General features: G+C 41.9%; 1 protein-coding gene across 5 annotated transcripts in view; it reads right to left on the bottom strand.

Annotated features, from left to right (window-relative positions):
- The window catches only part of REV1 (REV1 DNA directed polymerase), a 107,088-nt gene extending 105,629 nt beyond the window's left edge, over window positions 1-1,459 (bottom strand). For 2 of the 5 annotated variants that reach the window (XM_036028291.1, XM_028514581.2), the window contains exon 1: window positions 1,229-1,428. In XM_036028291.1, the coding sequence (XP_035884184.1) occupies window positions 1,229-1,254 (26 nt within the window). In that variant the 5' untranslated portion in view covers window positions 1,255-1,428. Of the gene's footprint in view, window positions 1-1,228 lie in introns of all 5 variants that reach the window. The other 3 variants (XM_028514580.1, XM_028514582.2, XM_036028290.1) reach the window with 3 other exon arrangements.
- Window positions 1,460-14,086: the final 12,627 nt, after the last annotated feature.

Here is a 14,086-nt window from a genome sequence, read left to right as displayed (position 1 = left end):
AGTTAAGACAAGGTTATGTGGGCAGACAGAGACGCCAAGTTTGGAAAACAGGTAGACAGTGCACCCACAGGATAGGGTTACTGTGGGTTACTGTGAACGCCACAGGAGAAATCACGGTTAAGGTATGTTCTACCTTACCTAAAGAGGAAATGGCTACTTCTCCAATACTAATTGGAGAGGACCAGAGAGATCAGGCAGACACGACAATTAAGAACTGTTATACGAAGTCTTTATAGTTACAAAGCCCCTTTTACAGAATGTGTTGCTCCACATTATTTTTACCTAAATGATAACCATTTCTATTGTATACGTGACCTGAGAAAACCTGGAAGACAGAAGGAGTAACTTACACCATCTGCAATTTTTTTTAAAATAAGGGAGAGTCAATAAAGGAGTGATGTATTAAGGTATTTATTTACAAACTGGGTTTAGATAGTAAGCGTTTTTACTACGTAAGAGAAAATGCCCCGTTCCGCGCATACAGGGCTGACTTAACAGTGAGTGGAAGTGTGAAAGGGACACTTGTATGGAGGTGGAAAAAAGGTTGCTCTGCATATTAAGGCAACAGGGGCGAGGGAAAAATAAGTGCATAAAAAGCTGTCTTCAGATATTCTGACCCCAATTCCAGGGCCCAATGGGAGAGATGTTTGATGAAGGAATAACAAGGGCGGGTGGGGGGGGGGGGGGAGGGGGCGAGAGGCACGGCGGCGAGAGGCTGCGGAAAAACCGCGCTCAAGCCACCGCAGACACCCTGCGCCGCTCGGTGAACAAGCGACCAAACGCACGCACGAATGAATGGCGCGGCGCTGAATGGCCGGCGAGGCGCCGGCGCAGGAGAGGGAGTTTGCCCGCGCGGCCGGAGAGGGACCGAGAGGCGTCCGCGAGAGAAGGAGGGACTGGGGGCGGCACGGGGGCGCGGAAGGTAGGGCCGCGGCGCCAGTCTTCGCGGGGCGCCTCCGCGAGCCACTGTGTGAGGGGGCCGAGCCCGCCGCGCCGTGGCGGAGGGGGAAGGGAGGGTCACCGTACATAACCCGGCGGCGCGGCGCTAAAGGCGCCCCGGGCCGCCAGGCCGCCAAAGAACCGCCGCGGTGCCTGGCAGATGCACCTTCCCCGCCCCGCCACAGCCGTCCGCCGATCCGCAGCTACGGGACGCAGCTGCGGTGCCTCCGGGCTGCGCGTGTCCGGTCCCGCCCTTCCCCCACCCCGCCGCCGGCCACGGGTCGCTCACCTTCCGCGTTGCCCCCAGACCACCATGCCCGGCACGGCCGCGTGGTCCGGCCTCGCGGCCCCGGCGCCCCCCACTGCCGCACAGTGCCCACGCCGGGCGGGAAAAGAGCCTAGAAGGAGTCACACCGGCGTTGCCGCTCCGAGCCACAGTCCACGCTCACCCCCCACTCTCAGAGGCTGCCTGCGCGCTGCGCGGAGGTCCCCGCCCCACCCCCTCGACGGGCGCGCGCTCCACACCCCCACCCACTGCCCCTCCTCGGCCTTATCCCTGGCTCCGCCCCCGCCCCACCCTCTGCGGGCAGTGGCCTCCTCTGCGCTCGCGCAATCGGCGGGCGGATATTCCCGCCTCCTCCGCCCACACCCTCCCGCGCGGCGCACGCGCCCTCTCGCGCCTCTCCCAGAGGGGTCCCCGACGTGTGGAGAAGTATCTCAGATTAGGGCTCAAGGCTCCTCGACCTTCCCAGGCCCCGCCCCCTTTCACGCCTGGGGCCGCCGAGGGCGAGCCGCCGCCGCACGTGACCGTCTCACTGTTGGGGGCGGGGGTAGCGTGGCGCTGCCCGACCTGCATCCTTGAGCTCAGCGCCTGCAGCTGGCATAGCCCTTTTGGACTGAAGCTGCTCTTATTCAGCGAGTCTCTGCCACCCACCACCAGCTCGGAATGTTCCGGTTCGAGAGAATGCTAGTGCGGTGACTGACCAGGATAAGAACCCCGCTGCTGCCTGTGCATTTCTTAGATGTTTGAGTCCCCCTCCACGAGCGATTGATTTACAGTGACATCTAGTGGAGAAAATGACACACAGAAACACACTTTCGAAGATCAGAGCAACCAGAGTTGCGGCCGGCCGACAGAGGCTGGTGGGAATGAACACAGCGCCATGGGGTGTAAGCCATTGGTTGTCAATTCCAGCCAGGACCGCAACACCTTTCCCAGTCCTCGGAGTGCCCGCACTGGGTATCTAAATCTATGGTTGGAATCCATCTCATATGCAGAACTGGGATTACATGCGAAAGCAATTTTCTACTAACATAAAAAATAATATGTAACATTATGTATGATTAATACAATTTTAATTGAGGGCCTTCTAGCAGTTGTTCCATAAGGCCAATTTTCCCTCTCGGCAAAGTCAATGCACAGGAGATCCTACATGCTATTATAGTAGTCTTCATTGTTTGTAATGCACAAACGTGAAGTGAACTATGCAAAGGCACCTTTTCTCCATGTTCCCTTACCTAAGACACCTGAAGAGTTTCCAAGAGCTTGGGGAACAACCAGAACTCTTTTGAAAGCTGATGGTTGCAGAGCTGGGATTAGTTTACTAGTAATTCAGAGAATATTCAAATGACCTGTTTCTTTTTTTAGCCCTTTCATTTTTACCATTTATAGGCTTTTCTAATTAATATTTTTTCCAAAGCTACATGTAAGAAACTTACCATCTTTTCTTTTTCTTTTCTTTTTTAACCTAAAGACTTTTATAAACGCATTTCAGTTTCAGTATTTCTCTAACCTAACAGTTCTGGCTGCGTGCTTCTCTGAGACATCATAATTTAGTACAATTGGCATTGATTTCAAGAGGACTCAACCAGCTGCCGACTGCAACATCAGGGTATCATCTGCTGAGATACCACAGAAAAACTGCAGCAAACCCTTATTAGCTATGTTTTTTTTAAATGTGTCTCTAAATGGCAGTATTTCCATTAATAAGACGTGGCCAAACTTGATTTTCAAATTGAAAGATACCTGTGAAATCTACAGGAAATGTACCATTGTAATATTCAGGTTAAATATTTTATTCCCTGCTCTCTCCCATTCCAGTCAAAGATATTATTTTTTATGTATTTTCTCAAGAAAGAAATACAACATTGAGCTAACTGACCTTGGCAGTGCCTTATAGAGTTACAGTAGATGATATTAACTGCATTTGAGTGCAAACTAGCAGGCAGCCTCCAATTCACATTGATCTGTAGATAAAAACTGGATAGAAAGAGTGATGAAAAATACATAAATAAAATGTATACAAACCCTAGAATTTTGTGTACAATTCAGCCAAAGTTTTATTTTTGCCCATTTTAGAATATTCTGTTATGCTATCCCATATAAATACACCATATATATGTCTGAAGAGTCTTTTATTTCTATTTTATTCCACTCACCAACATTCATTCACTCATCAGCTTCCATTTATTCTCCCGAGGACTATTTTCCCAGTCTAAGAGGAGCTGGCCTGACCTTTGGGTTAGGACAATTGAGATGGCATTTCTGGACTCCCACATTTTAGGTAGTTCTTTGGGGCATTCCGCTTTATTCCATTTTTCTGGACCTCATTAAAATTCATGTTTTGAAATTACATCTCCAGGGGCCTATAAACTTAGGGTGATCCTTGTAGGGACAGCCCTGGGTAAGGACATAGCTCTGCTGTCCTTTAACCTCTATGTTGGCAGTAAACTTTTCTTGGAAACATCCATCCAGATATAGTCCTCTTAAATACCAAAAACAGAAATAAGAACATGAAACTGTTAAAAACAGAGGTTTGTACTTGAGTCTCTTGCATGATATACATACAGTAACTCATGTGATTTACTTACAGGAAAGGCGATCGTGCTGACTATTATAAGATATTCACCATGTTATGCTGAAAGGTGAAATAACAAGGCAGAATGAGCACAAGCCCACGGAAATTTAAAAGGGAGTTGAAGCAGAATTGGTTTACCAAGGCTTAATTCATCTAAACATATTACCTGTTTTTACAGAGTAAAAAATAAAACCAACACCACAGACATATATATCTATATTTAAATACCATAGTTCACAAAATTAGGATGATTCAACCAAGTACTTATAATGTGCATTCTGAATGTCAGTCACTGTCACGTCAACAACGAATGAAATGCATGTTCTGCTCTCAGAAAGTTTCTAGTGAAATGAGGGAGGCAGGTCAGTAACCAGGCACCTATAGTACAGGCTCAGGGCTGCCCTCTGGGGATGTTCTGCTGAGCACATAGGAAGGGAGTCAGGGGGCTTCCTTGAGAGAGAATGTATCAGTAGGGACTGACAGACTAGTTGAGTAAGTAAGGGAATTCCCACTCCCCACAGAAGGAGCAACATATGCAAAGGCAGAGAAGAAAGGGAGAACAGGGAAACTTCTAGAAACTATAAAGTGTGAAGTATAGGTTGGCACAGGGTGGGGTGATAGGGAGGTTGAAGAGGCAAGTAGGGGTCTGAGCCCGAAGGCCCCCATAAACTATATGAATGTGCCTTGCATTCTAAAGGCTATGAGTCATTGTAGGGTTTTAAAGGATAAAATGACTTAGGGATGAAGTAACTCCCTGGCTGCTTCATGGAAATAGGTTGGGGAGGCAGTCAGGAGGTCTTGTAATAGTCCAGGTGCCCGGGCACAGACCATAGGACACAGGAGGTTAAATTTGACCAGGGTACGGTTCAAGTATCTATAATGAAAGGAGTAAAGGGCAAGGAAGTTGAGGACATATGCAAGGGAGGGGTTATATTGATTGATCATGGAACTTAAACTGAGAAGAAGAAAAAAAGATTTGCCAAGGGCAGGTAGGTGGGTGTCAGTGAAAAGATGGTGTCATTGAGGGGATGGGGAAGGGGAGGGTTCAAAGCATTTTTGGGTCAGGGTACTAAAGGGCACGGTAATAACAAGGTTGCAGCGGGAAATAGCGATTCAGTTGGAATAGAAGACAAGGTCAGCTGAAGAGACAAGTTCAAGGATATGAAAGGCCAGAATGAGAGAATCTATGCACATATCAAAATCATCAAGAGTTAAAACAGGAATAGTGTTGGAGAAAGAGTGAGTCAGTTAGAACACAATTTTAATGACTCCAGGTCAGGAGGATGCATGTCATTCAACATGCTCAATTCCAAGAGTAATGGTCCTAGGACAGAGGTTACCAAACATTCTCTGTTCACAGCATCCTTACAGTGTCAGTAATTTTGTTCACAGTATCCCTTGGCCATAAGTAATACTTAACAGTTTTGTTCATTAAGTGGGTAGGGCCAAACAACCTAATATAGTATTTGTGGCCTAACAACTAAATAGCTATTTGAAAAAAGTAATACACATAAAGTGAAAGCAAAAACCATATGTTAATTTTATGTTTAGATAACCGCCATTACTAAACGGATCTATGCGCCATTGAGCAAAAGTAAAAAACTCTCTCAGACAGTGGGATCACATTGGATATGCCACCCTCATTTCCCACTGTACACTGGCAAGAGCATTTCATGCCTACTGCTTTGTACTTCATATTCCATTATAACAGGAGATCTAGCTTGTCCCACTGGTGAGACTAAGGTAGATCACTTGGCAAAGTGGTGACAGCCAAATATCTCCATTGTAACACTAAACTTCCCATAGGCAAGTTACAGAATGGTACTTTATAACCAAGTGAATATTCACTTCAACGATCTTTTACCTAGTGGTTTCGGCATCCACTGGTAATCCTGAATTGAATCAATCATTTTATTGGGCTGCCAAGGAGTGATTTTCCAATTCTACGATTCCCTCCACATTTATTAGCTGGCATTTTTCTTCAAAGAAGAATGATCTCTTATCAACTGGGGGTAAACGACCCTTTCCCCTTAAAAAACAAAGCATATGTTTAATTCTTTCTCAAGAATTACTAATTTTTATAGAAAAGTATTGTCTAATTGTTATCTCCAGTGGTGGCAAATACACTTCTCCTTTCTCTCTTTGTTGTTTCTTCTTTTATTTGAAAATTCTAATGAACTCATAAATTTTTATTACTTGCTGCAGTCTTGCCATTGATTACACTCATTTTTTTTGATGCACAATGTTCCAGATTTGGCCAATGGTAGCCGAAGTTGGTATCTATATCCTTTAGCACACCCTCTATTAGTTGCTTAAAGCTGTTGTTTTTTTTAAGACAGTAAGACTACCACTGTTACTCTTCCTCAGGGTTTTTTTGTTTTGTTTTGTTTTGTTTTTTAGCTATTCTTGCTTGCTAATTTTACCATGTTAGGATCAGTCCTGTGATGTCATTTGCTTTTGTCTCTAAATGTTTTTATATTTCTGGTGTTCTGGAATTTCACAATTATACTGTAGTGGGGTGCTTTTTTATTCATTATGTTGGGTACTTTAAGAATCCTTTCAGTCTAGAAGTGCTCATGATCATCTATTTTGAAAAGTTTTCTTGTAGTATTTCTTTGGTAATTTATTTCTTTAAATGTTCTCTCCTATGCCTCAAGAAACTAGAAAAAAGAACAAGTTAAACTCAAAGATAGCAGGAGAAAGGGACTAGCAAAGGTCAGAATAGAAATAAATGGAATAGAGACTAAAAAAACCCAACAACAGAAAAGATCAACCAAATGAAGAATTGGTTTTTTAAAAAAGATAAACAAGAATTATGCACCTTAAGCCTATATAATCTTATTAGCCATTGTCACCCCAATAAATTTAATTAAAATTTTATTTTAATTTAAAAAAGATAAGCAACACTGACAAACCTTTAGCTAGACTAAGAAAAAAGAGAGAAGACTCAAATAAATAAAATAGAAATGAAAGAGGAGATATTACAACTGATACCACAATTGTACAAAGTATCTTAAGAGACTAGTATGGATAATCATACACCAACAAATTGGATAACTTAAAAGAAATGAATAAATTCTTAGAAACATATAAGCTACTAAGACTTAATCATGAAGAAATAGAATATATGAACAGACAAATAAAGAGTAATAAAAAAGTTTCCAACAAAGACAAGACCAGATCTTGATGCCTTTACTAAGGAATTCTACAAAACATTTAAATAACACCAATCCTTCTCAAACTCTTCCAAAAACTTGAAGAGAACACTTCCAAACTCATTTTATGAAGCCAGACAAGAGCACTGTAAGAAAAGAAAATTACAGGGCAATATTCCTGATGACCATACATCTATGAGAGTAGATCTTGTTCTCACCATACACAATGGAAACTATGTGATGTGATGGATATGTTCATAACTTGATTGTGATAATCCTTTCACAAAGTACACAATATTAAATCATCACATTGTACCCTTTAAATACATACAATTTAATTTGTCAATTAGATTTCAATAAAGCTGAAAAATTTTTCTTTCTCAGTTTCTGTCCATTTGTTTAACCTTCTGGGAGATTTCCTCAGTTTTATCTTCTAAATCTTCAATTAACCTTAAAACTTCCTAATATCATGTTTTACATTTCAAAGAGCTCTTTTTTGTAGTGTGAATGTTCCTTATTTGTTTATAAATACCATTCTGTTCCCATTGCCAAGATCTTCTCTTACCTCTGTATGGATATTAATGACATTAATTATTTCAAAAGTTTTCTTCTGTTCCTTATGTCTCTATTTCTTTTCTTCAGTGTTTGTTTTTTTTGAGAGGGAGTGAGGGGGAATGTTAGTTCTTACCTTCCACATTACACACTGTAGTAGTCTGCTAGGCCATAACAAATTGCCACAGATGAATGACTTAAATGACAGAAATTAATTTTTTCAGGAGGATGGAAGTCCAAGATCAAGATGCCAGCAGGGTTGATTTTGGGTGAGGCCTTTCTCCTTGGTTTTCAGAAAATAGTCTCCTCACTGTGTCCTCATGCAGCCTTTGCTCTGTGCATCCACATCCCTGGTGTCTCTTCCTCTACTTATAAAGACACCAGTTCTATTAGAATAGGGTTCTACCCTTATGACTTGACTTAACTTAATTATCTCTTTAAGTGCCTTGTCTCCAAATATAGTCACATGGGGTTTAGGCCTTCAACATGTGAATTTGGAGGTAATAATACACTTTGGTGCACAACAGACACCTTTCTCAAATATTGATGACCTTGGCTATCTGTTCATATTTAAGCATGAAGCCCTAACAGCGCTATGAGTTAGGGAAAGGCCAATGAGCATCACCTGACTTCTTGGTTGGGGACCTCTAAACATCAGTTACTATTGATCTTTTAGGAAGGTTGTCTCATTTTTCTAAAGGAGGATCCTCCAGTCCTGCTGAGGGAAACAAAGCCTAGTTGCTGGCTCTATGGAGCAGGAGCAGGGGCGGGCAGGAACCTGGGCATCTCGGCTTCTGGTGCATACACTTTCATTCAATCTCCTGCTTTCATCTAGGCATCCTCACTTTCAACTGACATTGCATCCTTGAATCCAGAACTTCTCCACACGAGCATCTCCAGGAGCAAACTTCTGCTCTTATGCTGGGATCAGGCAGTGTACACAGGCTATGAGGTCATCTAAAAGCCCTATAGATGACCTCACAGCCTGCTTAACAGGTCTGTTCTGGGTAGTGGAGACACACGGCAGTCAGCAGACAGGGTGAAGTCCCTGTACTTGTGGAGTTTACTTTCTAGAAGATAAAGGTGATCAATAAGGTGAGCAAATTAAAAGTATGTCAGTTAAACACCAGGTAGTGGTCGGTGCTATGGAGAAATGTAAAATAGAAAGGAGGATAGGCTGGGAAAGGGTGAATGTATTTACAGGGGGTGATGGGAACACCCTCTGTGGTAACCAGTCTTTTTTTTTTTAATTTTCACCCAAGGACATGCTCACTGATTTTAGAGAGGGCAGAAGAAAGAGAGAGAAAAATCAATCAGTTGCCTCTTGTACCCCCCAACTGAGGATTGAACTTGCAACCCAGGAATGTGCCATGGCTAGGAATTGAACCTGAGACCTTTCATTTTACAGGACGATGCTCCAAACAACTGAGCCATACTGGCCACGGCTGGTAAGCAGTGTTTTGAGCAGAGACCTGAGGAAGGAGAAAAGAAACCATGTGGATGCCTTAGAGAAGGGCATTCTGGCTCAGGACACAGTGAGGGCAGAGTCCCTGAGTTGGGGATATGGTTCGATATTTAAGGTCAGTGAAGCTGGGTTACAGTGACCAAGAGGGGAATGGTTGGAGGCGAAGTCAAGGGGTGGCAAACAGCCAATCATGGTGGGCCCTGGACCTGTATGCTGAGTGTGATGGGGCCATTAAAAAGTTTTGATCAGAGGAGTAATGTAGAATTGTACTTTCTTTTTAAAGCAATGCCTGTGGTTGTCATGTGGGGAAGAGTGGAGAAGGAACAGGTTTTAGAGGGGGGAATCAGCAATTCTGCTTTGTCACCCTACGTTTGGGATATCTATTAAATATGCAATAGGAGACACTGAATAGGCAGTTAGATATTCAACTGCAGCGTTAGAGAGATGTCTAGATTGGGGATATACGTTTTGGAGTTGTTAATTTATGGTGATGTTGGATCAATTAGGGAATGAGTGTAGAGAGAGGTGTTTGAGCACTGAGGTTTGGAGCACTCTAATATGTAGATGTTATCAGAATGATGGGGAGCCACGCTGGCTGGTGTAGCTCAGTTGTTGGGTGTCATCCTGTGGGGCAGAAGGTTGCTGGTTCTACCCACTGTGGGCACATGCCCGGGTTGAGGGCCTGGACCCTGGGTGGGGCATGTGCCAGGGGCAGCCTATTGATGTTTCTCTCACACATTGATGTTTTTCTCCCTTTATTTTTCCCTACCTTCCTCTTTCTCTAAATAAATAAAATCTTAAAAAAAAAGAAAGAAAAGGTGATGGGGAGCCAATAAAGAGACAGAGAAGGTGAGCCCCAGTGAATTGGAAGAAGGAAAAGAGAGTGGTGTTCTGAAAGCCTCCCCCTCCATAAAAGGAATGTTTCAAGAATGAAAGATCAACCAAGTCATGCACTGCTGATAATTCAAGTAAAGCAAGACCAAGAATGGACACTGGATTTGACGATGTAAATGACACTAGTGATTTGAAAAAGTCCTATGGCAAGGTGGAGACAGAATCTTGATTGACACAATAGAAAATGAGAGGACAGGAGGAAAATGACGCAAGTGAGAGGTGACAATGGTTTGATCTAGGCTGGTTGTGGTGTGGTGATGAGAAGCAGTCAGACTAGGAAGATGGTTTCTAGACTGAGTTAATAAAATTTGCCATGTACAGATGAGGAGGGAGAGAAGCAGACTTTCGACCAACCTTCCTGTTTCCATTCTCACCCTCATCCCTGCCTTTAGAGGAATTGAATGCTTCTAATGCCTGAGGTTCTCACACTGTTCCCCCTGTTGCCCCCCTGGACACACTTAGCTTTCAGCCTCTCCTGGTCAGCTGGGTCAGTTGCCATGCACCCTTCTAATTTCCACCCTCCAAAACTTTTGACGTCTCTCCTTTCCCATTCTCTTTTTCTGTGTGCAAGTCCCTTTTATTAAGAAGAAAAACCCCTTCACAGCCATTTTTTTTTGGTGAGATTTGGAAAAGGTCAGAGAAAATATCTTGTGCTCAATCCAAAGTTTAATAACAAGTCTCCATGTTTGATTTTTTTTAATTAACAAATGATTTTTTTCTCTAGTTACATCAGGACAGTTGGTCCTCCATAATGCTTGTATTAGATGTTTCAGAGCTGGTTTTCTGAAGAGATAGATCAATAATCTGAGTGGTAGATTTTCTTCCCACCTTCCTCCTCCACTTTTGCTTTCCTCTTGCATGAAGCAATGTGTTTTGTTTATGAATTGTCTACAAACACTACCACCAGGCACCATCCTGGAAAAGAGTATGCTACAGTATTTAAAATTTCAAGGAGCATTTGTTTAGACCAGCCACTTTCAACCTTTTAAATCTCACTGCACACATAAACTAATTACTAAAATTCTGTGGCACACCAAAAGATATATTTTTTGCTGATCAAACAAAAAAAATAGGTAAAATTTTGACTCATTCACACCAGACAGCTATTGATGTGTTGGCTGTTATCATTTTTTTTTATTTGGGAATCTATGAGAAAAAAGGTCAGTGCCCCTAACTAAAATAGTCAGGTATTGCATATTTTAAAAAAATTCTTGTGGCACACCAGTGTGATTTAGCACACCAGTTGAACATCACTAGCTTAGACAATGTGAGCTTGTATAAGTGTGTGTGGGTTTGTGTGTACGTTTGAATTTGAGGGTCTGCCCTTATGAATATTTATTCTTAGGATGCAGTAGAGAGTCACGAAAAATCACATATATTTAACTGAATTTCACCTTTATTTACTGCAGGCCTCAGCTGGGAGGTAATTCCCAGGAATCAGAACAGACAAAGGGTATATCTCCTTGTGATATGCAACCATGACAATCCTGAGTGAATTTGTAATCTGGGGGCCAGGAAGCCTATTCTTGCAGATTACTGCAGTGGATTCCTAAGAGGAATCCTCCTGGGCTACATGTCAGGGATTTTCAAGGCCCTGGCTCCAGGCCTTGTCAGCCCAGGCTCTGCCCTGAGCTCCATGACATGAACCTGTGTCCTTGGAGTGGATTTCTCTTTCTGGCTTGAGCTGACTCCAGCTAGTCTCAGTAAATTGCAACCAATGGGTACTTACTGAGATTAAAGAGTTGTGTTGCACTGATCTGGATGGTTGACTGTGCTTTCCCTAGAGTGTTAAAGCAGTTTATATCTTCCTATGACATCAAAAAGAACAAAAGCCTGGGCTTAGGATGAACAGTTCCAACTCAAATTTCTTGGGGCTAGCAAATTCCCATGACCTTGGACCATTTGTGGGGCTTTAGTAGAATCTGGTCTCAGGGACTAGCCATGCCCCACCCTATGGAGAAGGCTGCAAAAGTAAAGAGGCCTAATTTATCAGCACTTCTTTTTCCCTCTTCACTAGAACAGTAAGTAAACCCAGGCAACATTTTAAATTGCTCTGAATCTTGGGCATAGTTGGAGAGATTTTGAAATGTACTCCTAACTAATATGAGACACTGAGAATCACATTTCTAGATTAAAAGTAAGTGCACTTCCCCAAATTCAATGTCCTAACAATACTACAGATATTGCTTTTAGACTGTCTTAGAGGAGGTCATTCATAGGGTCTGCCTATAACTAGAATCCAACATATTAGTAGAGCCCAAGGGCACAATACTCCCAAAGTTAAATACCAAATCAGCAAGAGAAGCAAAAGCAAAGCCCAGGGACTTTTACTGCCCAGTCTATCAACAGTGACTCCAGGGAGCTGCATGGACCTTGAAGGACAGAGTCTGTTTCTGGATTTTATTGGAGGATTTCCCTTTTGTGGGTGTTACAAATACAAACACTGGAGGCAAAAAAGATTAATACCTATGTTGTGAAAATGATGACTTACACGGATAATATTGAAACACAAACACACTTTAAGTGGAGACACAGGTTTGTTGTAGGAACATTGTTGGACAGGAAGTCAGAGGCCAGGTTTCTGGTTCTGACTCGGGCACTGAAGAGTTGCTTAATTTTGGACAAATAGTTTAACTTCTCTGGACCTCAGAGTCCTAGTCTGTAAAATAAAAGGGTTGTAGTAAACAGTGTTTTCCCTAGTTCTAAAGTTTTACAAAAACCTTAATTTTAAAGGTTTCAAAAGTGAATAAAATGAATTGGAATCATGGTTGTATCATGCTATTCTGAAATACCCAAAATGATACAATTAATTTAATACAACTTTAAAAAGCTAAAATGCTTAAAAATATATTTAATTAAGTATGGAAGAACAATAGAGAAGGCTTTTGTTTCTGACTTTTTTAATATATGAGAAAACTAGAATAAAAATAAGGGGATTATAAAAGACAAGCAGAGTTAATCAGGGAAAGACTAAAATATCAAGAAGCTCAATATTACAAGCAGCATTCATAATCATAGGCTTTTTTTAAAGCATGTATCTTTTTTCTTAAAGATTTTATTTATTTATTTTTAGAGAGGGAAGGGAGGGAGGCAGAGAGAGAGAGAGAGAAACATCAATGTGTGGTTGCTGGGGGCCATAGCCTGCAACCCAGGCATGTACCCTGGCTGGGAATCGAACCTGCGACACTTTGGTTCACAGCCCGCACTCAATCCACTGAGCTACGCCAGCCAGGGCAATCATAGGCTTTTAAGTCACATACAGAAGACATCAATATTTTCACATGGAAAAAAGGGGGGCTCAGAGTACAAAAGGGATAAAGAAAGACTAGGTTTTGAAAAGACATTTTCATTACTCACAGAGAGAGAGAGTGGAGAATCATCAAAATGAAGAGCTTTATGTCTAGAAGCAGCAGCTGATATTCAGGAGACTGAGTGGAAGGGCAGTGATAGTGGAAATGATTATTAACAGGCAGAATGCATCTCAGCTTAAGAAAAGCACCAAGCTTAGATATTATTGTTTCAAAGGTGTTTAGCAAGTAAACAGACATATAGATAAAACTTGAAAAAAATTGTGAAAAAAAACCCAACCAATGTGAAAAAAGGATTTCAAAGTAGGAGGAAGCACAATCATTTAAAAGAGAAAACAACAAAAATGACAAATAACAAAAACTGAATGACTACATCAGAACATACAATTGTTCAGGCAAATGAAAATCTAATGTGGGAAAATAGCCAACAAGAAAGTATGAGATATAATTTCAATCATGTGGAATCTAAAAAACAATATGAACAAACAAATAAAACAGAAATAAACTCGTAGATACAGAGAACAGACTGACAGTTACTAGAGGGAGCGGGTGTTTGGGGACTGGTAAAAAAGGTGAAAGGATGGAGAAGCACAAGTTGGTAGTCATGAAGATGTAAAATACAACATACAATAGGAAATAGTGTCAATAATATTATAATAACTATGTCCAGTGCCAGGTGGGTATTGGGAATGTTGGGGGAACACTTTGTAAAGTATAGGATTGTCTAACCATTATGCTGTACATTTGAAATGAATACAAAATAACATTGAATGTAAATATATATGTATGTATACATGCACACATATATGAGTGTATATATGCATATACATATACACATACATATGTATATGTATATATGCACACATACATATATATGCACATATATGCTTTTGATTACATGAAAACAACAATAAC

The sequence above is a fragment of the Phyllostomus discolor genome, chromosome 6 (assembly GCF_004126475.2).
Source record: "Phyllostomus discolor isolate MPI-MPIP mPhyDis1 chromosome 6, mPhyDis1.pri.v3, whole genome shotgun sequence".
Classification (NCBI taxonomy): domain Eukaryota; kingdom Metazoa; phylum Chordata; class Mammalia; order Chiroptera; family Phyllostomidae; genus Phyllostomus; species Phyllostomus discolor.
This window is presented reverse-complemented; position numbering and strand designations above follow the sequence as displayed.